The sequence below is a fragment of the Phyllostomus discolor genome, chromosome 13 (genome assembly GCF_004126475.2).
Source record: "Phyllostomus discolor isolate MPI-MPIP mPhyDis1 chromosome 13, mPhyDis1.pri.v3, whole genome shotgun sequence".
NCBI lineage: Eukaryota > Metazoa > Chordata > Mammalia > Chiroptera > Phyllostomidae > Phyllostomus > Phyllostomus discolor.
Genome location: NC_040915.2, coordinates 66,291,813 through 66,319,378, shown reverse-complemented (window position 1 = coordinate 66,319,378; position 27,566 = coordinate 66,291,813). Strand labels below are relative to the sequence as shown.

Below are 27,566 nucleotides of genomic sequence, written 5' to 3'. Positions count from 1 at the left end.
TCTGCTACAGAAAAGAAAACCTCCTTCCAGTGTAGATATGACACCTCCCCACCCTGCGGGGGTGGCCAGGGAAGAGCTCCTGCGGGGCTCTTCTTATCTGATGGTGCTGCGTCGCAAGGGACTCCTAAGCAGCTTGGTGTCTGCCTTATTTTTTCACTTCATCAGGATTTTTATTCTAAGAACTACTATGTAGTAAGAGATTATTTTGTGCCAGAACTGTTGGCGAGCATTTTGTATATATATACCGAGTGTATTCTCGTTTGATTTTTAACACAACGCTCTAAGGAAGATTACAATCATCCCTATTTTTGAGTCAGAAAAGGGAGGGATCTTGTCAAAGGCCACAGCAGTTAAGAAGTGGAGCAAAGTTAAACGCCCAGGCTCTTGTCATGGAAAATACTGTCCTTTTACTCTCTAACGTAGTCAGCTTATTTCACTTTGTGGGGCTGCTGTAAATGGTGAAGAACTGCCAGTTTGGGGTACACATGTCTCCCTTCTTTAATTCCCCACGCTCTCTGTTTCCAGGCTATGGTATCGAGCATGCTCAGTGTGTTCCTCCCTCGGAGTTCTCAGAGCCCAGCTTCATCACAGAGTCCTACCAGACACTCCACCCCATCAGCTCAGAGGAGCTCCTTTCCCTCAAGTATGAGAACGACTACCCCTCGGTCATTCTCCGGGACCCTCTGCAGACAGACACCTTGCAGACTGACTACTTCACCATCAAACAAGAAGTTGTCACGCCAGACAACATGTGCATGGGGAGGACCAGTCGTGGTAGGTCAGATTTCTTCTCTAGAAGCTCTTGGTTTCCCAGAATTACCTAACTTTGTGAGTGGTCCAGGCCTCCTATTTCCCCCTCACTCTTGGTCCTGTATGTTCCTCAGTTTAGTGCAACCTTTTCCGTCTTAGACTGCCTAGGTATTACAAACTTTCCATCATGGAGTTTTAGCCAAGTCTGCCAGGATGACCAAGACCATGGGTTCACGGTGCACTTGAAATCTGGCGGGATGACCCATCAGATTTTGTATTTGGGGAAAACATTTTACCAATAACTCCAGCTGAATGTGGTTGTTCTTTAGGGTATGCTTTATTTTTATTTATTTATCTTTTGAGAGACTCTGCTGAAAGTGGACACAATCGCGTAAAAATGGTTCAGGTGACCTTCCTGGAAAGCTCTTAGTTTTGCACATGCCCTGAGGTTCCCCGGAGCATTCTGGGTCAGGCCGCAGAACCTGCCCGAGTGTCCGAATCACAGCTGCTGCTCAGCCTGGGCTCTCGAGCCTTCTGTGACTTGTCTGGTTTGGGAAGATACATGATGGTTAACGAGTAGTTTATTTGGAACCGGTCACACCAGTGTGGTAAAAGTGTCTATTTAGCTAGAAAACCTAGGAAAGAGGTGGCCAGAGGCTTCCAAAAAGAAGGTACTCTTGTTGACATGCCTATGATAACAATGATAAGATATTCACTGCAGTAAATATTTCAAAATAGAGCTGGTTGACTTTATAAAGCAACACAAGTTACATACACTCAGTTTCTAAGAGCCGGACAGAAACCCCAAAAGGGCAGCCCTCCTAGTAAAGTGTGCAGAGCATGTTGTTTTTGAGAGAAGTACAGTCCATCATAAGAAGGGATTTGTCCATCTAGGAAGAGCTAGCTGATGTCTAAAAAAGTTGAAAAAGATGACCGTTCCAGTAGATAAATGGCAAAGAATTACAAACAGGAAGAGGAACAGCAGAAAGCCCTTCTGAGGGCTCAGAGGACTTTGGTCACAGGAGACAGACTTGGCTGGCCTGCTCGTGACTTCTGCTCGGTGATCTCCCCATTACTCCGAGGCACTTGCAGGGGGGTGGGCGAAGGCATCTTTACTTTGGAGAATCACCCGTCGGCATCCTGGGCCACCTGCCTTGTTGTCTTTTTCCAGTGTTCCGGTTCACACTTCCTCCCAAGAAGCCTCAGGACAGGCAGCAGACCCTGCACAGGGAAAGTCCCTATCAAACTCAGAACCTGTAATCTTGCTGCTTCTGGCCCTGAGGTGTTTGTGTTTCATGCTGAAGGGGATGGGTGGGATCAGCTCGCCTTCCCCTTTCTGACTCTCTTTATTTTTGGATGCATGTCTATTTAAATACATACACAAATGTGCTTGTGTATCTTTTAAACCCTCAGGCAGATCAGAGCGCTAGAACAACTTTCTTACAGGTCTTTCTGTATATCTATGTGATGAGGCTGAGCCTGTGGGTTTGGGGCTCAGCCATGTTGTAATTTTGGGTAGATCTGTCACATGCTTTTAAATTGCGTCTGGCTTTGCATTTGTGTAATTGTCTCCTCCTTGCCTTCTCTTGGTTCTTGGTTTTTGCCCCCACCACTCCTCCAACCCCAAATTAATAACTGTGGAGCAGATAATGACCCGTACAAAGGGACATGAGGTATTTCTCTCTGGCCTCATTCTCCGTCCCTCACACCAAGCTGCAGACCACACGAACTTGAGGCGCAGACGGCTCTGTGCACGGCTGCTTTCTGCATGTCAGCGGTGCTGCACACAGGGCCTGTGTCGGGGGCTGACTGAATCTGGCACGGTATGATTGGTCTAGATGGAAAGCATTACTGTTAGCTGATTATTATTAATAGAATAGTATTTATACACTGCATTATAGCGTACAAAGTGCTTCTCTGTCCCACTTACTTAGACTCTGAGAACTGTCATTGTGCTAGTCTGTTCAGGGAGTCTCTGGGCGCCCCCCCCTCCCATCTGCTGTTTTGAGTGCTCTGAGGTCTGCTTGGTGCAGTCAGATAGCTTTAGGAAGGACCTTGCTGAGACATTTCTCAGAAAAGTTGGCCAATGGATGTCTTTGAGGACCTGTGCTTCTCTGCAGGAGCACAGGAACACAACCAAGTGTCTAATCCAGTTGGATTCAACCCATTTTTGCAGAAAATGCCCAGAAACAATGGTTCCTAGCTCTGGGATTGTGAGACTGAGCTAAGGTGAAAGCAGTTTACTGCTCTAAACTGCAGCTCTCAACAGAGTGGCATTTGGCTCCTGTCCAAGAGGATGCAGAGAATGGTTAGGCTCAGGGTGGTGTCCTTCCTTGCTCATTGGGACTCTGGAAATGCACCTGTCTGCTGTGGAAATTCCAGTCTCTGTGCCCATCCCACAAGAAAAGTGGCTGATAGAGATAGAATCATTCCAGACAGGCTTAAGTATCAAATGTTTCCTAAATGTTGGTGACTTGGTGGGGTATTCTTTAGGAAAATATGAATTTCCCTCCTTAGGCTTTTGGTGTGTTTGTCTCACAGAGACCTCGAGTGACTTGGGTTAGGATGGATAGCCGGTGGGAGTGAGCACCTTCTTATGAGATGCCATACACCGCCCTGTTAAAAAGAGGGCATAGCATTCTGGTTGCGGGCTGTTGTCTTTTAATGTGGATTTCTGGGAGGGGCAGTTCCTTCCTTTTTGAAGAGTTGTAAATGTGACTGTGGACTGGGTAGGCAGGGCCTGTAACTCCATGAAGCTCCTGGGTTTGCCTCCTGGACAATGGGGCTTCTCTGAGTGGGCGAATGGAGGAAGGACGAAGAAGAAGCAGAGGAATAACTAACCGCCTTTCTGTTTATAAGCAGCACTGGAGGGGATAAGAGGGTTATACAAAAATTGCGTATGTAAATAAATGCCTTTTATTGGGATTTAAAAAAGAGATATACATTTTCAACTGAGTTTCTCCTTATTAAATTTTGGCTTGGACACCAAGACTAAATGTTTGAATTTCATTGTTTTAGCCAATCTCCACCAGGAGGGAAAGGGAGACCATGCCAAACACACACTAGCATGGGGCTGTGTGGGCCAACCTCCTTCTGGGGTTTAAACCCCCCAGCAGCTCGGCCAGCACTGAACAGCTGAGAGCTGACTTACAGGTGTTTCTACACACGGATCGGTCACCTCCTCGGCCTTGTGACTGGTGCCGAACTGGTGTCGCACTTCAGTCATCCAGGGTGTGATTTAGGTTGCCTAGAAAGTGTGTGGGAGTAGCACGTAGGAAATACTCCTGTGAGCCTTTTCAGCTCTCAGATGCATTTTCCTCCAAAAATTGTGTTTCTTAGCCTCCTCTTTTAATGGCATTTTTGCCAATGGAAATTTCTCTTGGAAGGATTATGCAATGATAGCAGCTGTTTATAACCTGGTTTGGGAAATTAATGAACTTGCATGATCTTGTGGTCAGTTAAGAATGCATTAAGCAACTCACAGAGTGAAAGATTTCTGACATTGCTGTGGACCTTAATAACTTTCGTCAGCTCCTTTTTTTTTAATTGCTCACACTTCCCCATTGAAGTATAAATTTCAAGTACAAAATTGTACTTGGAGAGAATAAACAGTATGGATTTCTGTTTAGAAGAGTGATAGTGTTTTTTTTTTTAAATCTCCTGGAAAAAGCATCTCATAAGTTATTTCCCTATTTGAAGAGACAAGACATAGAGGCAGTATGTGTATTTCATTTTAAAATAGTATTTGGAAAAAATGCTAAAAAATAGCGCTTTAGTTCCAAGGTCAAGGGAGGTCAATCTGCTCTTAGTCTAATGGAATTTTTTTCTTGTGACCAAAATATTTTGCCAAATGGGGCCTTTGGAAATTATCTCATTGGCTTGAGGTGGATGAGGGAGTTGAATCTGCTGCGGCTCCGATTCCTTCGTTTATTCATTCAGTCTAATAGATCAGCCAGAAGCCCCACAATAACGTGTGATTCTCAGCTTTGTGATTTCTGGCTCTAGGATTCCTGAGGTCCCAAGCACTGCTGTCTCCCTCTGACAGGCACGAACAGCTCTTGGCTTCGAGTCTCTGTCCTGGGAGCCGTAGAACAAGACAGCTCAGTGCAGTGGCGCTTAAACTGCAGCCAGCACCACCCCTCCGCCCCGGAGCAGACCCACGAGCTTCCATTCCCTCGGCCTCTCCCTTCTTCCATGCCTCCTGTGGGCCTGATTAGCAGTCTGTCCTCACGAAGAGGGTTTTTACGGTTGTCTCTTCCCAACCCCTCCTCCCTTGCTCTCTTCCCACCTCCTCCTTCACCTCCAGGTAAACTCGGGGGCCAGGACTCTTTTGAGAGCATAGAGAGCTACGATAGTTGTGACCGCCTCACCCAGTCCTGGAGCAGCCAGTCATCTTTCAACAGCCTGCAGCGCGTCCCCTCCTATGACAGCTTCGACTCCGAGGACTATCCAGCCGCCCTGCCCAACCACAATCCCAAGGGCACCTTCAAGGACTATGTGCGTGACCGTGCTGACCTCAACAAGGACAAGCCTGTCATTCCTGCTGCTGCCCTGGCTGGCTACACAGGTAGGCGCCTGCCCCTGCCTCTGAGCCTCTGTGTGCATGTGGCTGTGGGTGGGCTCCGCGGAAGGCCTGTGCACATACATATTCCCCGAGACTGAGGTCTGCCTTGTGGTGGGGCGCGGGGAGAAGAAGACTCCAAGAGGTCCGGTCAGTCTCTCAAGCCACTCTGTTTATGACTCGCCATTGATTGTTGGAAGCAAACAGTAGCATTCTGTCCCGAGGGATTGTTTCCAAAAGTGGTAGGAACGACTGATATTTGGGGCCTTTTCCACATCTGAGGGAAGGGAGCTGTGTTCATCTGGCATTTCTGGAAACTCTGGTGACTGAGCACCAAGGGACTTTTTCCCGTCTGCTCTCTGGAGGCTTTTCTAAATACAAAACCAGCAACAGCATCTCTTGAAGGCGTCATTGAACAGCCCACAGTCCGGACTCTTCTGTAGTGCAGAGACTATGTATCAGGTGGCTGTTCAAAGCAGACACGTGTCCTTGTCACCCTAAACTCGGTCGGAGCCTGGCCTATCTAGGAAACTTTTCTCCTCGCTTGGCTTTGGTACTGATTTTCTTCCAGGAGTGAAAGTTACAGTAGTGGTGAGTGAAGGAAGACAGTTGAGAAAGGAAGATGTATGTTCAGAACGTGGGCTTTGACTGAGCATCTGGTAATAGTGCACAACCATTGATTATCCACGTGAGTTGTAGCACCCCGGAAACGTTTGGAGTGTGTATATGAGAAATATCCAAGGAACATTATAGTCTTAGTGACCAGATCCTTTCTGTAAGACTGTAGTGTTTGCTCAAAATTGTGTTGTGAGTGCAGCTCACACAGTTTTCATTGATCACTCATCTGAGGTCCAGGCCTTGATTCTCTTGTGAGTTACTCCATCCTGGAGCGTTTGCCATGTGGGGGACCCTCCGTGTGGATGAAGATAAACAGCCAAGGCTGTGTTTCTGCAGAGCAGCCTGATCTGATCTGAGGAGCGTGCTACATCTTTAATCTCATGTCAGTGAAGTCTCAGTGATTACTAGAGAAACCGGCTGACCTTTGAGAACAACTCCAAAGCTTAGAGAAATTGCTCCTTTTTTGAAGATCGGGAATGTGCCTTCTATGTTGCAGTCCACGTGTCTCTGAGTGCGGTTCAGAGCTTGCACAGGGGCTCAGGAATTATGTCTGTGTTTTCAGGGAGTGACAAGGTCTATAAATAGAGTCATGGGCTAGAAAGGAACTTAAGGAAAAGTCTCCTGCTCTGTCCTTTCTACACTGTCACCCATGGTCCTTGCTTGAAAGTCACTAGTGTGTGGGAACTTGCTACTTTGGAAGGGACCCCTTTTCCATCTCCAGAAAGCAGGTTTTTAGAAAGTTTGCCCATTTCTGTTAATGACATGTGGAAGGAGGAAAAGTACATTAAGTCTCTTTCAAGATGTACGAAAGTCCTGGCTTCTGTAGTTATGAGTCAAGTTGTAGATGTTTTAAGAACTAGACCGTGGTTGGATACGCTGACTGGCCACACTTGTTTCTGTTCTTGAGGAGCAGACAAAACTACGCTCTGTTGCTTGCCCGAGCCTGAAGGCCAAGCCTTCTGCAGCTTCCACCCTCACTTCCAGGACCACATCCTCAGCCTCGTTCCTCCTCAGTGTGTCTTTGTTCTCTCTGCATAATCACCAGTATAACCACCACCCACATCCACGCCCACAACCATAAACCTTCACCTATGACAGTTTTCATCATTCTCCCTTAGCTACATATGTGATGCTGTCCATTTGGCAAGTTAGGGCAGTTTTGTGGGGCATGGGATTAAGTAAACTGACTTTAAGTCCTCGAGTGTGGGTTTTGGCCAAAGGAAGCCTCATGATTTAGGTCGGCCTTCCTGGGGTGAGATTCTGGTAAGGGTCCATGATGGCACTGCCCCAGGTCTGGGTGTTTCCAGAAAGGGACAGGCCTGACTTCCACTTCAAGCAGAAACTTCTCCCCAAGCATTGCGTGTGTCAGCTACTGGGTTTTCTCCACGGAAGGAGCTTGCAGAGCTAACAGTCTACAAAAGCGACTTAAAGGGTTTTGCCTAAGATGATGTTAGTATCTTGACAAGAATTGTCTGAGAGTTGGGGGATCTTTCCAAGTGTCCAAGTATTAAAGAGAGAGGGAAAGAGATGCAAGAAATTTTAAGGACTAGGAATGAGTGTGAAGTACAAATTAGGGACATGAGCTGTTGAGATAGCCAACTCCAAAAGGCTGTCCATGGCAACACCATGAGGCTTTTCAGGCAATCCAAACTTGGGGGCAAACAGATAAAAGCATCAAAAGTTCTTAGCACAAATACAAATATGTCCTGGAGGTCTGAGTTGTGTTTGATCCCTTATCTGGATATATTGTTTTTAATGCTCCTTCCTCCTTCCTTTCCTCCCTTCCTTCCTTCCTTCCTTCCTTCCTTCCTTCCTTCCTCCCCTGCAATAAAACATGCAGTGAGTGGAAGGAAAGGGAAGCTGACTATTAATTACAGGCCTCAAAGCCCAAAGTAGCCATTTGAATTAAGAAAAAGAAAAACATTTTTAAGGATCTCAGCATTTGGCTGTTTCTCCTTTATAATTGTACATTTACCTTTTCATACTACCTCACATGACGGTGAGAACAATACTCCAGAAAACAGAAGTCCTCCGTGCCCCCTCCCAACTCTAACACACTGTGTGATTTTAGGCAAATTCACCTTCTACCCTTTTCTACTTTTAGCAAAGTGGAAGTGTTCATCCTTATCTTGGTGGTAGAAGATCTGTGAAAATGTAATTCAACCAAATCAATTAATTAAACAAATAAGTGCTAGACTTTGTGCTAGACCTGGGGCGGGGGGAAAGCCCAATTGTAACAAATCAATTATTTCAGCAAATGTTCCCGGCACATGTGGAGTGCAGATAAGTGCCAGAAGCTTTTGAGGGTGCAGTATCTTGTCAAATTCAATGTGCTATAATTGTGTTTAGGCTTGGATTGAATTTTCTTACTTCTGTGGTTTGAATGAAGGTCAGGATTTGCCAGGCATGTGGGGGGCAGCCCACGTTTAGATAGCTTTTTTCCTCTGCCCGATGCCAGGTGAAAGTCTCCTGCCCACACTGCATACTGATTCTAGGTGGTGGCTCCTTGCTGTGTTACCTTCACCGCGGCCCTTTCACGTTTCTGATACATGTTCAGGTACATTTCAGAGACAGTTCAGCCCCCTCCACCACCCGAAGAGCCGGCGGCGACGGGAACACAACCAGGTCTCTGGCTTTATGCGGTCGTGTTAAGATGCACCAAAGTTTGAAAAAGTACTTTGGAAGGTGGAAGGCGTCATATAAGTGTTGCAAAGCTTTTTATTGCTCGTAAAAGTCATGCCTATTTTTAACCTCAACTCCTGCCTTCCTTTTTTGTGTTTTTTTTCCCCCCTAACCATTTGATTGCTCCAGAGTATGGGTGGCCACACAGTGGGAGCACTTGTGTGCTGATACCACCACTCCTTGGCCTGAACGAAAGGGCGGATGCGTAGACTCACTGAGCTGGGAACAGAATCCCTCTTCCTGCTGTAATAGCAGGAGTCCAGGTCTTCATCCCTCTCAGCTCCAAAGACATGCCTTTTGTTTCTTCATACGATGTCTTAGTTACTGCACTGTAAGTGTGGAAATCAGTTAGAAACTGAATTTTCACATTTTCTTGCACAGTTACACTCTTCCTCCAAAGATAAGAAAATTGCATCAACCTTCTCTGGGCTCCCATGGCAACTTGTTAAATTAGGTCAAGATGTGGGGGCAGATAACGTGGCTTGAAAGCCTGCTTGTTAGCTGAGTTAAGAATACATCAAATGCAACGCTGGCTTCCGCCAAAATGTACCTTCTTACCTTACTGTGAACTGCTTATGGTTATCGGACTGATACAATCAGCTCCATTTTCTCTCGTTCGAAGATGCATGATGAACCCCACTGAATTAAGAAAACAATCTGAGGCAAGTGGCCCAGTGTTTTCTATGTCTGGCAGACCTAAGCAAAATGCTTTCCGGATCCCTGAGAAACACGGGCGCCTCTGATTTTTTTTTTCAGGTTCAGTAGATATACAACCATGTACTAGATTGTCAAATAGTATTCTCTCGGTCCCTCCGGCCCCATTTTAGAGATGGTGGAGGCATAAAAAGTGACTTCTTCGAGGCCACCTAATTGCAGTCCGCACAGAAGGTAGCTCTTGAATGGCATCCTAAGTACCAGAAGTCTCACCTGCATGCAAATTTTTCCTCCATATCAAGGAATGGAAATACTCATTGGCTATTATCTCAGTTATCACCTTAGAGCAGATCGGGGGCCTTGTCTCCTGCTGGTCACTAGTCAGCACTGCACGCACGTGAGTTAGCAGGATGGAGGAGGGGCAGGGCTGGTCTTTGGCTTTAGTCCAGAGCTATTGGTCTGTAAATTGCCTTTATCCACCTGCATTCTGGATTGCCAGTCATTGCCACTGATAAGGAATCCGTCCTTCCCATGGCTGTGGTTGTTGTTATTGAGCCGACCTGGTGGGAACGCCCTTGTCAATAGCCAGGTGTATCCCCACCTTTAAATTGCAGTTGTGAACGAAGCGGTGAGGGTCCCCTTGTCATCCTGGGGCCTGAAGAAAGCTAGGTGCAAAGCCATTCTGAACTATAACAGAATTACGCGCTACAGCGCTGTGCAGGTTTGTGACTGGACAGTCCCTCAGTTCCCTGAAGGCTAAACTGGGGACACACTGGAATTCAGCTCCCAAATATTTTGACCTGAGACAGAGAAAAGGTGCCAGTCTTGTACAGAAAGAAGCCGTATGCATTTCCCATTAGGCCCTCTCACAGTGCTCCCGGCCTGAAATGAATCTTCTCGCCACTGTGTTGGTGGCGCTGGAGCTGGCCTGGAGTCCTCCAATAAGAGGGTCCCCCCAGAACCCGGGTGTTCTCTCTCACAGCTGAGTTTTAGGGGTCAGTAACCCAAAGCTACTGCTAAAACACGTTCTTGAAAATAAACAACTTGACTGCAAAAGGAAGTACTTCAAAGCCCTTCAATTCAGAATAAAAGCTAAGATTTGGCAGCATTACCTGAAATCACAGTTTTCTGCAGGAAAGCTGGATTACAAAATAATCTCACTGTACTCAGGCACGAACGACAACTGAGGAAACTCTGGGCAGGAGCCGGAGCTGCTGATAAGGGAGGGGAGAGGGCTCACCAAGGAAAATGAGTGGTGCAGTGTGAATCTGTACCGGAGACTTAAAAACCTTTAAACTAAGACAGGATTGTTATTTGGAGCAGTGTAGAGCTTTTGAACTTGGGGCTTATTCCCCGAGCCAACCTGGAATGCAGTCTCTCTGTGTAAGTGCTGTTGGTAGGAGACAGCGAATCGACTCCAGTCAAGAAGGAACCCCCCTTGTTGAGGGGGCAGGGAATTCTGATGCCCGTTTTGTGCAGAGTTCCCAGCCAGGCGGAGCCAGCTGCGGGCGGGCATGTGGGGAGCCATCACAGTCTCAGTGTGGAGTCTCCTTGGGCAGCATGTGGGCGGACGGGAGGGAGAGAGTTCAGGAATGAGAAAGACAGCGGCACGAAAGGCACAGAAAGGAGTGTCTTCCTGTTCCTGGCTCAGAGGCCCCTGTCCTTAGCCCACGGCAAGAAGCCCGGCAGACCCCTCAGCCCAAATGGAGCATTGCCGCCAGCCGGCGTCTCAGGAGCTGGAGGGGTTCTGATCTCTGGGCTGTGCTTCATGTGGGTTCTTAGGCGGGGCATGCACTGGGTTTGGGGGCGTCACTGGAGTAATGGGTTACCATGCCCTTCAGTAATGAGACTGGTGGGGACACTCTGGAGGCAAACTTCTGGAAAGATCTGGACTGGATGGGAGGAGAAGTCTCCTTCTGTTGCCCAAGTAGCAGTGTCTCTGCATCTGCCTCCCCTGATTCACTTGGTGACAGTTTTTCTTAATCATCTGCCACCTGCAGGAAAAGATCACGTGGTAGGAGGCTTTGGCCTCGCTCTTAATTTGTTTTTTCTAAATGGTTTTTTTAAAAATGTGGAAGGCAGAGGTTCCCTGTTTCGTCTGCTGCCTTTGAAGGCCACAGCAGCTCAGCCACCTCACTGCCTGGATTCAGCTGCAGAAGCACCTTGCAAGCTGCCTCTGGGGCAGGAGAGGCCCATGTACTTCATAAAATACATCTCAAACCCTGGTGCTGTTTCCAGCAACCTGAGGCCGAGTCGGGGCCTGCAGTTTGGGTGGCAGCAGGCTCACGAGTTGGCCCATCTTTTCCAAGTACACCCCTCCCCACCCCTTGCCTATTTTAGGGGAAATCTCTAAGGGCTCACACTTTTTTGGTCACTGTTCCTTTAACAAACTCTAACTGCGAATGATGGAACTGGGTGGTGACTGTTCTGGAATTCCTCTCTGTCTCCAGCGTGAAGCTCCACCTTTTCTGTCTTTGAAGTGAAATGTTTCTATGGAGCAAAATTCAGTCAGGCTGCTGAGTCCTCGCTGCCTTTAGCAACAGGCCCGGGAGACTCCCCCGGGCCAGGCCGGGCCAGGCCGGGCCAGATGTCCGCGAGTTCCTGCCCTTGCCCTTGGCACCTCCCTCTCTTCCTGGATAGTCTTCACTGTTCTGGGGAAAGAGTGCTTCCTCAGTGTAGAGACTCAATGCAAGAGCAGCCGCACCTCTCCCTGTCCTCCATAAAGTGACTTCCAGGTGATGCCCGCAGGTCGGAGGCTTACCCACGCCCCATCTGCCCTCCAATTCAGGTCCAGGCTGACAAGCTGGAGGGTGGCCACTCGATGCGGCTTGACCACAATTATGTTTTAGGGGCTGATCATGTAAAGGTTAGGAACATGGACTCCGGAGCCAGACGCCTGAGCGTGTCCGGGCTTTGTCACACACTAGCTGTGTGATTTTGGACATGGTAACATCTCTGTGCCTCATATTTCTCGTCTGCCAAATGGTAATAATGACAGGCGCTATCTGCCAGGATTGCTGGGAGAAAGAAGTGAATGAGGTTATGGGGAGCACCCACAGGTAGGGCTGTACATGGGCCATGTTCTCTTCTCTGGGTGCTCGTGGGGACTGCTGTTCGTGTTATCCTCCAACCTGCCAGTCTTTCCGATGTCATTCTACATTCCTGTAGGTCAGGAAACATCTTTTACTTAGAGAATTCCAGTAATTGCTGGCACTGTCTTGGGGTACAGTGGATATTTACTATCAGACAGGTCAGCTCAGCTATTATGCTAACTCATGCATGTGTTAAACTCCTGCTGTGTGTGAGGCTCTTTCATATACATTGTTATTGTTATTATTATTATTACCTCTCACCAATAGCCACATGAGAAAGGTTCTGTTCTTTTTGTACAAATGAGGGAATTAGAGTCCTGAGGGGGGAAAGGGGTCTACTCCAAAGTCATACAGCAAACATCAAAGAAGATGCCTTTCAAAGTTTCCCACAGTGCGAGGCAGTTAGGAGGAAAGCTTCTGATATTAGCAATGTGCGTGTTTGGGGGTGCTGAGGAGCAGATGTCAAGACAAGCTTAGACTGGAAATAAACTTATTGGGGGGGCTTCTGTGATGGATGAAGTGGGAGAGAGCGAAGGAAGGCAGGGGAGCCTTCAGGCCTTGCTGCAGGTCTGTTACCTGGAAAAGGAGAGAGGGAAGGAAGGAGGCGTGGGCGGGAAGAGCCTCCCACTGCAGCTCAGTTCCAGAAGGGGTTTGGCCAGGCTCGGAGGCATCCTCCAGCCCACGCTGCCCAGTGGAGGAGCGGGGCATCTCCCAGGAATGGCCCGTGCGTCCTCCATGCTCCATCCTTGGCTGGAACAGACCCTAGGCATCTCTGCCTCGGTGGGGACATGGTAGATCTGGTCTTGTATGCTTCCTACAGCAAGACACCTGAGCATCATGTTGTCATGGCTGCCACCTGGCATGTGACCCGCACGTCATACCTGGCTAACAGATGCAGGTGGTCAAAGAGACCAGTACAGCTTTTTTACCTGGCTAGTTAGGTGTACAGCAGGATCCAAGACCAAGGCCAATCCGATGCCCTTGGGGGGCCCATGCATGATAGGCTCCAGAGAACAGCACATTGTTGGCTGTGACTAACCAGCTGCACTGTCTTATGTGTGACTCACCTCTCCCTGAGAGATAATGAGAGTGAAAGTCCTTCTAAGGTGAGTGAATGTGAAAGTTTGAACTCTGAGACAAAGATGGGACTCGCTTTGCTGGAAAGGTCCGCACGGGGCATGGCTATGTGGAGGTGTGTGACCTTCAAAGCTGAGAGGGGGGACAGTTTCTTATGAAGGCCTCTCAAGGCTAACTCTCGGCCTGGCCTCCTCTAAATTTTCAGTGCATCAAACGAAGGCGGAACAGAAAAAAACTATTTCTTCTGCTAGCTCCATACCGTTGTTCATATTCTGTGTTGCAGTTCAAGCCCACCTGGCTACATGCCTGACATTTGAGGGGTGTTTGGAAATTATTTGCTGGGTAAATGCTTGAAAAACCCTGTGCTCACGTGATCATTAGGATCTAATTCACCTCCCGAAGAACTGTAAGATGCTTCACCAGTTATTTCTCTCATCCTTGAGATACAGATGACACTTCAGCCCTTGGAGAAAATCAATTCCAGAGGTTGCTTTGCGAGGCTACTGCGAAAAGGCTTCCGATTTCTCGGGTCTTGTCTTCTAATCCTCATCAGTGAACACATCTTTCTTTCCTCCTGTAACCTAGCTACTTAGGAAGACATTTTCTTCGGACCTTGACATTGGTTAGAAAAAGCATTTCTTTGGCGTCTAACAGAATTCTCACCCTGTACTCTCAAATCCAAACCTAACCTATTTCTCACAGCTTCTTAAAAGAATCAGTACCTAGAAGACATCAGGAGGAAAAAGCTCTAAGGAAACCCACTTCCTGAGTCGAGTGTCACTGGCTCGCTGTCCAAGGAAAGTGTCTTGACTGGCAGGTTGAATGTGGTTACACAGAGTTCTTGGGTTTAGAGGAAAGAGGTGGGTGCATTTGAATACAGGCTGCCCCTTTAAGACAGAAACAGTCTTCTTTCTCCTCCTGCCCTGCCTGCCCACCCCCACCACACATGTGTACTTGAACACATGCAGGTGTGAGGAGGCCAAGCAAAAACAAGGGTCTTTTCTGAGCACACTAAAGCATGTAACTGTCATATTCTCAGGCCCAAAGCTGAGCATCACTTCCATCTGTCCCAAGTGGGGCAGCGTAGCCAGCCTGGGGCCATTCGGCTGGGCCCAGCCCGTCCTGGACATTAATGGCTAGACAGACTGAATGCTTCCCCTCAGGTTCATGCTGACAGGGTCTACTTGTAGGCCCAGCTCCAGACATTTGTGGGGAATGCTGCTGAGCGCCCCTGGTCAGCCCTCCATAACAATTAGGTAGAGCATGCTTGGTGAGGAGCATAAATGATTGGTGTGGGGGGGAAGCACATTGGAGGAAAGAGGATCTAAGTCTGTCTGTGGCCAAGATTTCCCCAAACCATAAATGTCTGTGATACTTTCACTTGCAAAGCAGCTTGCATCTGCTCTTTGTGTGTGCCTCCCTGCTTTGAGTTAGAGCAAGAACTGCACAGAGTTATTCCCAACGTTAGAGCAAGGTAGAGCAAGGTAGAGCAAGGTCGAGCAAGAAGTGCTGAACAGAGTTCCCAGCCTTAACAGATCTCAACTGGTTATGCTTATCCACGATGCTGAGTGCATTTCACATTTATATACTTGGATTGTTTTTTTTTTTCTTTTTTGCCTCCAACCTTGTACTTTTTCAAAGTTGCCATAAAAAGGACAACTTAATTCTTGGAAGAATAATTGATTTCGTGTAGAGCTTTTGCTCTTTTCTTTTCATTCCATCTTTTTTCTTGCCTTTCTTTGAAAAGTCTGCTTTGAAAAATGTATTTTCTGTTGTTTCATTCTTTTCATCTAATTTCACTGTTGTATTTTGTATTGCTTGCAACTGCTCTATATTATGGTAAAATACATATACATACACACATATACATATATATGTATTTCGTTTATGATTGGGGCTACTTAATTTCTATCTCTTTGAAGTAGGAAGGAGCAGGGATCACTGTTTACAGTTCAGGAGTGGGGAAACTGAAGGCCAGAGAGGTTAATCTGTCTAAGATCACAAGATGAATCAGGGGATATTTGGATGAAAGCCTTCAACCACTGACTCCCCGTTTTGGGCTTGCCCACCAGGGTGTCAATACTTTAATTTTATAGGAAACTGTCTGGTGTCATCTCTCAGTCCTGCACTGCTCGACACGCTTTATTACTGTTTTTAATGTTTTCTCCTGTCTTTTAGTCTCACATGCCAGCAACATGGACTTGACTTCCAAGGGTGGTTTTCATTGATTATAGAGTTCTTTTCTAACCTGTTTCTGTTATTAGATGCTGGTTCGAACATCATTATGTTCCTGTGTTCTTCAAGTACCTGTTAGAGTGTGTTTTTGTGGCTCTGAGTTGAATGAGAGGAACTTATTGCTGCCCTTAGTTGCTAGTCATTGACAAGGGAACAGATATAGATAACATACTGACCTCACAGTGACTCATTAAACTGAGGCCTGGTGGCCTGTTATGGACTGTACTCAACATGGACCGTGTTGGAGATGAGATGAGATTGGGTCAGGGTTGGGGCAAAGGAAGGGCATGACTCAGAAGAAATAGGAAAAGACACCAATAGATACAAAGGCAAGCCAAAATAGCAAGCGATCCCTACCCTGTCTTTTCTTTTAAAAATCTTCCCAAACAAATCAGCAATGAGAACTCTTGAATTTTTCATTCTCAGGCAGAAGATCTGTGCAGCTTCAGGCTGCATTTGGTCCACAGGGCAAGACACTGTTGGGTTGTTTTTGGTTTTATTTGTCATTAAACTTCATTTAACAAGGACTTCAGGGAAATAGAGAGATTTTGGATTTTTGTTTTTTTGGTGAATGATGATTTAGAAAGGGGGTTGGCAGAAAGCGGGGTGATGCTTAGCCCCTGGGGTCACCCAGTCCACCCTCCGAGTTGGGAACTCCTGCAGTGGCACGCAAGGAGCTTCTGAACATATGGGTGGGTCATTTCTGGGTTTGAGTGTTCTGTTTTCGCCATCATCGTTTGGCTGTGGGCAGACACCTGGGTGGAAGGGCGGGGCCAGGCAGGCTCGTTCCTCTGTTTTAGGACCACCTGGCAGATGTGTGCTATTCGGGCACAGTCAGCCCTGTTGCAAGGGCGACCAACCATGAGAGTTTCATAGGTTAAAATAAATGTGGTGCCCTGCCCCCTCCCCCCAAGTGTTTGATTTGACTTTGAGAGTCAAGCTAAAGAGATTAGCTTCTCAAAGTAGCAAATTAATCCCCAAAGGACAGGAGGTGTGGCAGTTTTTATTTTGGGGAACATGTTGATGAAACAGAGCCTGGAGTCTCACATGCTGTTGGGTCCCAAATATAGTTTAAGAGAGAGAAGCCATTTGGGTAGATTTTTCAATCCTTACACGTCTCTTCGGAGGAGGATGGTTTTAGAATACAACTCAGTGAATGTTGAATGAGCGCTGTCAGACACCAGCCACCATACCTGGCTGGCACTGAGAAGGTGGGATTGGCAAGGCACGGTCCATGCGTACAGGGAGCTGATCACGGGGGTCATTAAGCGGCAGGTAGCTTTGTGACTGGGGGTGTTGGTGGGTGAGGCACATTCTAGGCTTTGGGTTTCAGCAGTGAGAGCACACAGCCCCTGCCTGCCCTTGGAGCACATATTCTACTAGTGAAGGATGGACACAGCACACCATCGGGTTGGTCTTGTAAGCGAGCCAGTGGGAGGCAGCCCACGAGAGTGACCGCCCAGTATGGCAGTCCGCTCCTCTCTGTGCACCTTGCACTAGGGGCACAGATGACAGGTGAGGACTCGCAGTTGAAATGAAAAGGAAAAACGGAAGCCCCGCCCTGAATTCATGAACAGTGAGTTCATCAACGTGGGTAGGCAACCTCCGAGCCTAGAAGATGAGAGGAAAGATACTGACAAATGACCACATTGAAAGGATTATTACTGCCAGCATCTTACTAAAAATTTGTTCTAGCCCATCACTGTATATTTATTTAAGTAGCTCACTTCTTAGGCTCAGAGCGAGGAAGCAAAAAAGCAGTTTTTTTTTAAAAATAACCATCTCTCAGTGAGATAGATTGGCAGGCCATCCAGTTACTTGACAAGAAGAGACTTAAAAAATATGAACAAAATCAGTAGGAATTTACTGAAGCTTTGCAGAGAGAGAGAGAGAGGGACAGGGACAGGGACAGGGACAGGGAGAGAGATTGTAGCTTTGGAGTTGAAGTGCCTTGAGGGTCCTCTCTGGAGGGGAACATTCTCTTGCAATTTGTTTTGCCGGCTTGGGACGCCTCCAGGTACCCACCTGATATGTCTGCTTCTGAGCTTGTGTCAAGTTCTTCAAATCAGGATTGTCCTGTGGTGCTAGGAGCTTTCCTCCTGCCCAGAGGCTGAGAAGAACAAAGCAGTCAGAGGAAATCCCCCTGCTGCAGCCAGAGGAGGGGGAGGAGGGAGCAGACTGCAGGGGGTGGAGGCCCAGGGAGTGGGGGGCGGGTGTGTGAATGTGTGTGGTGCTCTCCCCCTCCCACCCCCTCTCCCTGCTTCTTTGGAGAGAGACTTCCTTCTAACAGGGACCCCTCTGTTGTTGTGGCTCAGAGCTTCGACTTGAGAAGCATAGTCTCCCAGTGATGCCACCGGATTCCTGATGTGTGACACCCAGGGCAGCGTGGTGAAGGCTGCCGTTGACGGCCTCAGGGCCCCCAGACAGGGGTGCCATTGTGAGTCACATTTAGTGTGTGAGCTCCCCTTCCCATGACTGGCACTATTCTTAGTACCATTCTCTGCTCCCTGGGACAAAGGTCATCAGGGCCACAGTCTGGGTGGGTGGGTGGATGGGGCTGGGCCCCGGCGTGAGAGGACGTGCAGGAAGAAGGAGGGAGAGGCTGGACAATTTTAGGATATGTTGGAGCAAGGACAAGGGATGGAGCCCTTCGGCCCTGGGGTGCTGCACGGAGCAATACAGACACATCTCCTGGGAGAGCCTGTCCCTAGGAGTGTGGGCCTAGGGTGTTCCCACAGCTCCAGGGCATGAGAAGTTCCTGTGGGCCTGGACTTGGATGTTGATGGTGAGGCTGCCTAGTTAGGGTGCCTGCCAACCCCAGACACAGCTACCGCCAGGCGTGGGCGCCCGCGTGGCCCTGAATTGCCCTTCCAGACCCGACGTGAGGGTGACACACTGTTGTGGAAAGAGGCTGCTGGGCTAGACTGTCCACAAATCCAGGGAAGGAACAGGCCCCCCTGGAACCACATGCTTTCTGGGAGAAGATTCCTCGCCCTTCCCGTTTCTGTTGCTCCCCACACCGCGGGGCCATCGAGGAGGCAGCTCAGAGAGACTAGAAAGGACTCCGAGAAGAGTCGTGGATTCCTTTGAGTTGGCTCCCCAGTGAGGGCTTTCTGAAGGGTGGGCAGTGCCTGGCAGGAAACCCAGGCCGAGAGCTCTATGTGCTCCTTAGCTCTGGGTGGGCTTGCAGGAGTTTTCTTCAAGAATCGGGGGAAAGAGCCTGGAGCTGATGTCACCGCTATTTTGGCTCCGCTATTGTGAGGCCGAACCAGAGACGTTCCTTCCCCTTCAGTTCCTGTGCTTTCTTTAGGCATCTGCTTTTCCTATTAATGTTCCTCCTCCCTTTGGTGTAAATTGAAGCAGAGTTAGAGAGCACCATTGTCTACGACTCGGGCTCCCAGTTCCTGAATTTCACAGTTTGATGTTCTCTGTGAACAAAGGTAAACTCACCACGAGGAAAACCCCTGCAGACAGGGCCTCACCCTGCCCCCCAGCTCTATACACAGACGTCCGGGGTCAGAGGTCCAAAGCTGTCGCAGGACGGTGCAGCCTGTGATGCGGGCATTTCAGTTCAGGGAGTGGCACTGGCAGGAAAACCAGCCATAGTCCCTCTGGCTGCGACCCCCTCCTCTAGGAGCTGGCTCCACAGACAGGAACGGAAGCCCCCTTCTCTGCCTCCCAGCAGCCCATTCTTAGAGGCGGCGGGTGGTGGGGTGCATGCTCCTGAGCTGTCTCTCCGGGCCCTGCCTGGGTAGAAGCCTGGTGTTTCCTTCCCTTTCCCGATCTCGGCGTCACTAGCCCTCTGCTCCCCACAGGGAATTTAAGATGAATAGTGTGAGAGAGCTTTGAAGGTAAATAGCAGGAGAGCGAAATAATGGTGTGAGCAGCTGCCACAAAGGGACCTCACTAACTGGGCTGGAAAAGTCACCTGTGGAGGTGGACACCAGGGTCACTAGCTGTTGAGAGTTGGGAGACCCACGGGCTGTCCCGTGTCCTGTGTCCTGTGGCTGCCGTGACACGTGAGGAAGAGAAGACCTTGGATTAGTGTGACCAGGCAGGCAGAGTGGATGTCAGCCCCCAGCTTGGTCTTGTCTGGGGCGATGTAGTGTTGACTGAAGAATTTAGGGGCCAGACTGCGTGGGTTCCGGTCACAGCCACTGCACTTCTGATGTGAGTGGCTTTGGCCAATGCCAGTGGACCCAACTGGGTACCAGTTTTCTCTGCTGTGACATGGTGAGAGCACATGCGCTAGCAGCAGCAGCTATGCCATAGAGTTACTGTGAGGAGTGAGAAGAGAGAAACAGCAACACCAACGTGTCTGACGCATACTGTGCCCGATAAATCATAGCTTTGCTTTGCCAGGGGGCCTTAAAGTGACTCCTCTCTCTGTCCTATTTCTGCGGTCTGTGGACCCAGCTCACAAGAGGACTGCCAACTCCAGGGCTCATTTACATAATTTTGGGCAGTGGATCTCTCTGTTTGTCCTCAGGGGTCCTGTTGGGCGTATAGTCGTTGAATATTCCATCAGGAAGCCTCTTATGTTGCAGGGGGTCTTGAAGCTTTTTTTTTTTAACCACCAGAAATTCCATAACATTTCTTAATAGAGATTTGTTTTCTGATGCCTTCTGCCCATCAGGGTGGCTTTTCAATGGTTTCTTATATAATGTCACATTTAGTCCTGTGAGCCCAGGCAGGGAGTAGTAGCTGGTGACTTTAAGTCAGTTTACAAGAAACCTGCAAATGTGTCTACATTGTACACTCAGTGGTTTTTCAACCAGGGGTGAAAACAGATGAGGCTGAGTCTTCAGTGGCGTGTACGCAGGGCTGTTCTTTCTAATGTGAATTGGTTTCATAGGCCTTGGCTGAATGTAGCCTAGGCTACCTGCAAGATGGTTTTAAAGAGCTCAAGGTGCCTTTTCAGAAGGGCGAGGCAGTGATATATCCTCTTCCATGTAGCTGGGGGTGTGCAGAGGGGGAGCAGGGGAACCCCCACGAGGAAGCAGTTACTGAAGGAGCATTTCCTCACTGTCGGATCACAGCGCACGCCCGGCACTGCTTCCTCGCAGGTGTCTGTCGAGCTGGCCCCGTGCTTGTAGTCAAAAGGCCTGGCCACGAGACCCAGGACCACCACTTTCTAACAGTGGCTGGAGCAAAGCCACACAGACTTTCTGAGCTCCTTTTCCACGCCCATAGAACAGGAACAGTGAGACCGCTGTGCTTTGTGCCCAGAGAGGAGCACAAAGCACGGGCAGTGGGTTTTAGGAGCGAGCAGCGTGATGGGTATGGGCGTGCCTTGTTGAAGTATAAGATGGAACAGGGCATTATCTTGATAGACTATACAGGACATTTCTTTTTCAGATGGAAAGGGAACCAACCTAAACCTTGTTCCTTATTGAATCTCAGTTCACTTTGGATCAGACAAATTTGAAAGTCGGGCTAAGGGTTAGAACTGCAAAAAGTCGAGTTTTTCTACGTGAGTTAGAGCATCCCAGGCTTCCTTCATGGACACGGGCTGGGTGTTTCCCCATCCTGCTCTGTCTGGATGGCTTCTGAGGCGGTGTCCTCGGCACCATGCAGACCCGGCCCACGCAGTGCGGACAGCTATGCGGGTCTCTGTCTCCCTGGCTGCACTCAGGAGTCACACAGGACTCACTGGCAGCCTTGTCGTTTCTGAGTAGACACTTATCCTCAGAGGAAATCCATGTAGCAGGAATCTTTTAGCATATGATAAGTGGACTGTCAGAACACTGTCAGACTTTCCAGAACTAAGATTTGGGCAGTGTTGGTGGCTGAGACAAGAGAAGTGTGTGTGTGTGTGTGTGTGTGTGTGTGTGTGTGTAAATTAGAATATACTGAACCCATAAAGAATTGAAGATAGGCACCACCTGACCTCTGAGCATTTCCCGGGTGGCAAGTTAATTACTCACAAAGTGATGATTCTTTCCTCTCTTTGCCTGGGTGCTTGCCTGTACCTGTGACGTGGGAAGACAGGATGGTGGTGGAGAGGAATATTAAGACCCAATTAACTCCTTCTTGCATAAGCTTGTTACAGTAATCTTCTCGTTTGCTCCTCAGGGGCCAAAGGCTGCCTATATAGAGGGGTGCTTATGAGGTTTGACTTCTGGTGGGAACTGGCAAGGACGTTCCTTAGTTAATACCTCTGTTACTTCTGGAGGCAAATGACTTAGTTTTTAAAGGCACAAAAGACTATGCTGCCTTAGAATATCTCAGAGGACAGGGACCGTAGTTTTTTTTTCTAGAGTTTGCTTAGCAATAAAAATGGACCGACCCTTAAGCCATTCAAAGGAAGGTCATTGATATATTGTCTAAGTGGATTTTCTTTATTCTTTTGGTTAGCACTTCTTCACCTTTTCAGTCTGCGTGAGCTCTAGCACCGCCTCCAGCATTTGTGCTCTGTGTTGCCTCCCTCTTCTCCTGGCTGGAGGGACAGAGAGGAGGGCAGAGGGAGTGCGCTCTCCCGGGGTTCATGGCTGCGAGCTCTGCGCATCCGGTGTAATGGTTCACGATGCCTTGTGTTTCCAGGCAGCGGACCGATCCAGCTGTGGCAGTTTCTTCTGGAATTACTCACTGATAAATCCTGTCAGTCTTTTATCAGCTGGACAGGAGATGGCTGGGAATTCAAGCTTTCTGATCCAGATGAGGTAAGCAGGGAGTGATTCCAGAGCACCATGTTGGAGGGAACTCTGGAAAGGGGCTGTGTGAGTCTGGTGACATTTTCTAGGATTCCAATCCCAGCTCTGCCACTTGCTACCTTTGTGACCTTGTGCAAGTTACCTAGCCTGTCTGCGCCTTAGTGTCATTATTTGGAGAAATAGAGAAAGTATCTACATTGCCCATTTGTTTTCTAGGATTAATTGATAACACGCACAAAGGATGTCAGGCACATAGTATACTACCCTTCGTAAATGTGAGTTGCCTCCTCTCAGCACTTTTCCTGCCCCGTGGCTCTGTGAATCTGAAAGGGGCCAGACAATTCAAGAGGCCTTGGAACATCGGTGCGATTTGTTCATTAATTCATTCTTTGATCCAACAAATGTCCATTGAGTGGTTGCTCTCTGCTCTGCCCAAGTCTGGGGATAAAAAAATGAAGAGAAGCAACATGCTCTGTTGTGGCAGAAACAATGGGTGAATTGTGCCCAAGGACGCAGAAATGCTTACTATTGGATGGGAGGCAGGTAGGATTGTAGCGCAGTGCTCCCCAAGTCCCCCACATGAGATTTCATGCTTTCAAAGCAGGGCCATTCTCTTAATAACGTAGGGAGAGAAGAGAGTCTACAGTGTTGCTTCCTTTGTCACTTTAACTCCATTAGATAGAAGTTCAGGGTCTGTGTTTTCATCAGTGTAGACAATCACCTTTATTGCCATCCGTACCCCACCCTTGAAAACTACAACTCAGAAGGGGTAGGTTAGAAAAATAGTTTCCATGTACATGAATCTCTTAACTGATTTACTTGAAGATCAGAGGTCACCATGAATGGGAATAGGCACATAAACATGTCTATTTGGATTATTTGATAGATTTTTTTTTAACCTCCCTCCCCTTTTAAAATTTCAGGTGGCCAGGAGATGGGGGAAAAGGAAAAACAAACCCAAGATGAATTACGAGAAACTGAGCCGCGGCCTCCGCTACTATTATGACAAAAACATCATCCACAAGACGGCGGGCAAACGCTACGTGTACCGCTTTGTGTGTGACCTGCAGAGCCTCCTGGGGTACACGCCCGAGGAGCTGCACGCAATGCTGGACGTCAAGCCTGACGCCGACGAGTGATGGACCCCAAAGGGACCAGGGAACCCCTGCTGAGACATTTGCAAGAACAACCACGTCGGTTGGACTCTTCATTTTTAATTGTTATTCTATTTTTAATTTTCCAGAACTCATTTTTTTACATTCAGGGGTGGGAGCTAGGCGAGCTGCAGCTATAATCTATTGTGCGTCGTTGGAAAAGGCGAGCAGGACTGCTGGGGGGGGTGGGGCAAATTTTCACGAGAGAAAGGTCTTCTTAGAAGCTTGAAGAATCTGGCTTAAGGGAGGATGATGAGACTAATGTGTGTAAAGGTTTATAAAAATCATCCGTGAATAAAAATCTCGAGTTATGAACTTATCACCAAAAGAAACTGAGACATCCTGAGTCATGAGACAGATGAAAGGCGATTAACTTGCTTCTGTTTCTGGGTCTTGGGGGGGGGGGCAAAAAAAGAGAGGTGGGGTAGGTCATTTTGTTTGGGGGGTGCACAAAACCCAAGGACTATTTACCTTTTACTGTACTTTTTAAAATGAAGAACTTTAGACTTCACTGGGGAGGGCCCAAAATTGTTTTTTTGTGTGTGTGTGTTAAAACTTATTTTATTAAATTTTGTGCCAGTATTTTTTTTTCTTAAAAATCGTCTTAAGCTCTAAGGTGGTCTCAGTATTGCGAAATCATGCAAGTTTGTTTTCATTTGCCAACTGAAGATTCTGTCGCGGTGAAAGAAAGCTGTTTATATAGACCCCACTGGAAATGCAAAGTGCTGTCACTGAGCTCGGGGATCCCAAATGCGTGTGGCTGTGTAGATGAAGGGAAAAATAATGTCAATTTGGAAACAAGGGAACTGTGCGTGTGAATTTCAAATGTCATTTAAAAATATTTTCATCACGTCCCTCTACTTATTTGTCATCAGTGGATTCTTGGGGTTTAGACTTAACGTTGAGCTAAGAAGCATTAAGTCTTGAACTGAATGTATTTTGCCAGCCCCGGTTTGGGACCACAGTAAATGTGGGAGCACTGTTGACGTCATGGAAAGGATATCGAAGGAGGAACGTTGACTCTGTTCTTTATTGGTTCTGGACCTGTAACATGGGACTTGGAATAAAAGCTGGGTGCACGGGCATTACCCCTGAGGTCTTGAGAACGAAGTCCTGAATGTGTGTCATTCCAAACTAATGCTCTCCACTTTCTCCTTTACGTCTACTCTTCCCAGCCTCCCGTACTTCTTGCTTCCCTCCCACCCCCACTCTGTTATTCAGTGCAGAGAAACGTGCAGCTTTCTGATTGGGGAGTGAAAGAGTAACAGCAGACATGACATGAGTTGAAGAGTGTCTGAGAAGGCCATTTAGACTCACTGGGTTTTTGGAGCGATGGAAATTAAGGGAGCTTATACAAGTCAAAGGGGGCATGGCTGTCTTTGGGAGGAGAAGCGCAAGGCTTTCCTTTGAAGAATTTAACTACGCTGGTTGAGTCGGATGTCCGGTGAGACTGAGCATGCAAAGTGAATAGTGCAGCTGCTGGTGGGGTCTTGCTCTTGGGTCTGTTCCCGTGGCACAGGGTAAGTGCAGGGCAAAACTGCAGAAGAGAGGAATGACTAGAAGGCAAAGGAAACATAAGAATAGGAGCTTGAATGAAGACAGTAAGGTGGTCCATGAGGCTTGCATACAATTTTAGTTTCCTCATAATGTTGCTACAGACTGAATCAACTAAGGCAGTTGTGATGGGTAATCTAAAAAGGGGGTTTTGCAGGGGAAGGGACCAACATCTATTAATAAGGGCAAGTTCCTAATTCAATCAGAATCCACCCCCCGCCCCCATTAAAGAGATGCCCAATTGAGAAAGGAGACAATGAGACGGCTTTACAGACTACAGGGAGAGAGGCGAAGAAGCATTGAAGATGGGCTTCTCAGAACTGGCCTTTCCTGGGCTCTAGCTGAGAAACTGGAAGTACAATACAAACAACCTTCTAGCGTACCTTCAAGAAAGGGCATTGTTTGCTCCCAGGTCCTCTTGCAGACCTGCATCATCAGGAACTTAGCTCTGTGATTCGTGAGTGTCCTCATACTGATAAATTGGAATGTCTCCTTGGAAAGCAAAGGCAGAATTAGCCCAGCTGTGTATTTTGATCTTCTTCCAAATGCAGGTGCCTTAATGAAGCTCTCGAACTGTTTTAAGAGCTGCTCAGGGAGTGTTAGGCAGAACTGTTGGACTACATTGTTTTTTTGTAGATTATGTGATCTTAGTTGGGCACTGGCGAAGGTGTGCATGTGTGCGTGTGTGTGCGTGTGTGTGTGTGTGTGTGTGTGTGTGTGTGTGTGTTTGCAAAACTGCAGCTGAGATAATACCTGGATTTTCTAGGTATGCCTTTCCACATTTCAGTGATGGGCGAGAGTAGAATCAAGGCTGGGCATCAGTTATGGCTTGTTGTTTGCAGCCCGGCATGAAATCATTTTCTCAGTTCATCAACCTTTCGCATTACATTTATGCTGAAAACTCCCCTTGTGTGAGTGTCTAACTCCTACAATAATTCCATAGCAGCTAAGATATAAGAAAGTGCCTCCTCATGCTCCTCAGCCCGCCTGTTCGCTAAGATGCCTTTTTCTCTAGGTCCACCGTTCTCAGTATTTATAGATAGTTTACTAGTTAAGACAGCCTTGTTGATCTGGCCAGATGCTTTTTTTCTATCTGTCCAAAGGCCAAGAGACCATCCCAGGAAGAGTGGCGGGTGGTTTATACACTGGAAATGCAACAGAATTGTTGCATTTATGCTTTTTAAAAACACATGTTAGCTTCAGAGGAAGGGTGGGCAAATCTGGTTTAGCTGGGAGAAACCTTTATTTTCCTGAAGATGCCTTAACCCACGTCCGTTTTGGCTGCAGGATTCAGAGTCGCTTTTGTGCCCTTCCTCATTCGGGGCTGGGGGACTTCCCTACGAGGAGCCCTGGTTTTGTGGCGGTGGGGACTGGAGGTAGCATTCCAAGATCAGATGTGCTCTTCCTCACTTTGGAGATGAACACTCGGGGTTTTAGAGCATTAACCTGCCTAATCTTCACGATGAAAACAACACCCTCTCTCTTCTAGCCATGCTGTGCATGCTGCTTTCTCTGTTGGGGTCTATATAAATGCGTTCGCTCTTACCTACATTCCAAAGAAGTGTTGAGGAACCATAAATATATGTATACATATACATATATAAAATATATATATTAAAATGAAATTATCTCTATCAGGAATACTGCCTCAGTTATTGAACTTTTTTTAAGAAGACTTTTTTTTTAAGCTGAAAAAAATATAGGGGTAAAAAGATGTTATATTGTGTTTGACTATTTTCCAACTTGTATTTTCATATAATTTATATTTTTTAAAAAGCTGAAAATTTAAAAGCAAGATGAAAAAAAAGGAAAAGCAGGTGCTTTTTAAAAACCAGAACTGAGGTAGCTTAGAGATGTAGCGATGTAAGTGTCTATGTGTTTTTTTTTAATGCAAGAAATTTCTTATGGGGGTTTTTGTTTGTTTATTTTAGTAGCTGATGCTGGCACATCATTTTGCTGGAGAGTTTTTTATATACTGTAGCCTGATTTCATATTGTATTTTAAACTGTGTGAAATTAAAAAACAAAGAAATTCATTCATAACCACGTGGATTTGGCTTGATTCTTTCCTGTCTGGTTCATGTGTGAAAGGGGGGGGCAAGTGAGCCAATCAGAGGTAAGCGTGGGAAGGGATGCACCTCCCTCTTGCCACTCTCTCTGGATCCTTCCCAATAAAGTGAGAACAGCAATAAGAACATAGGCAAGTATTACCCTGACCGCTGTGCGTCCGTGGATTGGGCGTTGTCCTGCAAAGCAAAAGATCTGTTTGATTCCTAGTCGGGGCACACGCCTGGGTTTTGGGTTCAGTCTCCAGTTGGGGCATGTGCAAGAGGCAAGTGATTGATGTTTCTCTCCCTCTCTTTCTCCCTTCTTTCTCCTTCCTCTGAACATAAATAAAATTTAGAAGAGAATACAGGCAAGTATGATCTCACACCCTAATTGTTGGATACATGGTGTCATCCAATGTGAAATGTCCCTGGCCTTACACTTCACTCTCTTCCATCTGGAGGACTAAGAGCAATGCAAAGGACATTCTC

At 47.5% G+C, this 27,566-nt stretch overlaps 1 protein-coding gene across 5 annotated transcripts in view; it reads left to right on the top strand.

Annotated features, from left to right (window-relative positions):
- Nucleotides 1-27,072, top strand: part of ETS1 (ETS proto-oncogene 1, transcription factor) — a 128,505-nt gene extending 101,433 nt beyond the window's left edge. For 3 of the 5 annotated variants that reach the window (XM_028527416.2, XM_028527417.2, XM_036014155.1), the window contains 4 exons: nucleotides 526-774; nucleotides 5,057-5,317; nucleotides 22,213-22,331; nucleotides 23,246-27,072. In XM_028527416.2, the coding sequence (XP_028383217.1) occupies nucleotides 526-774; nucleotides 5,057-5,317; nucleotides 22,213-22,331; nucleotides 23,246-23,461 (845 nt within the window). In that variant the 3' untranslated portion in view covers nucleotides 23,462-27,072. The remainder of the gene's footprint in view (nucleotides 1-525; nucleotides 775-5,056; nucleotides 5,318-22,212; nucleotides 22,332-23,245) is intronic. The other 2 variants (XM_036014156.1, XM_028527418.2) reach the window with 1 other exon arrangement.
- Nucleotides 27,073-27,566: the final 494 nt, after the last annotated feature.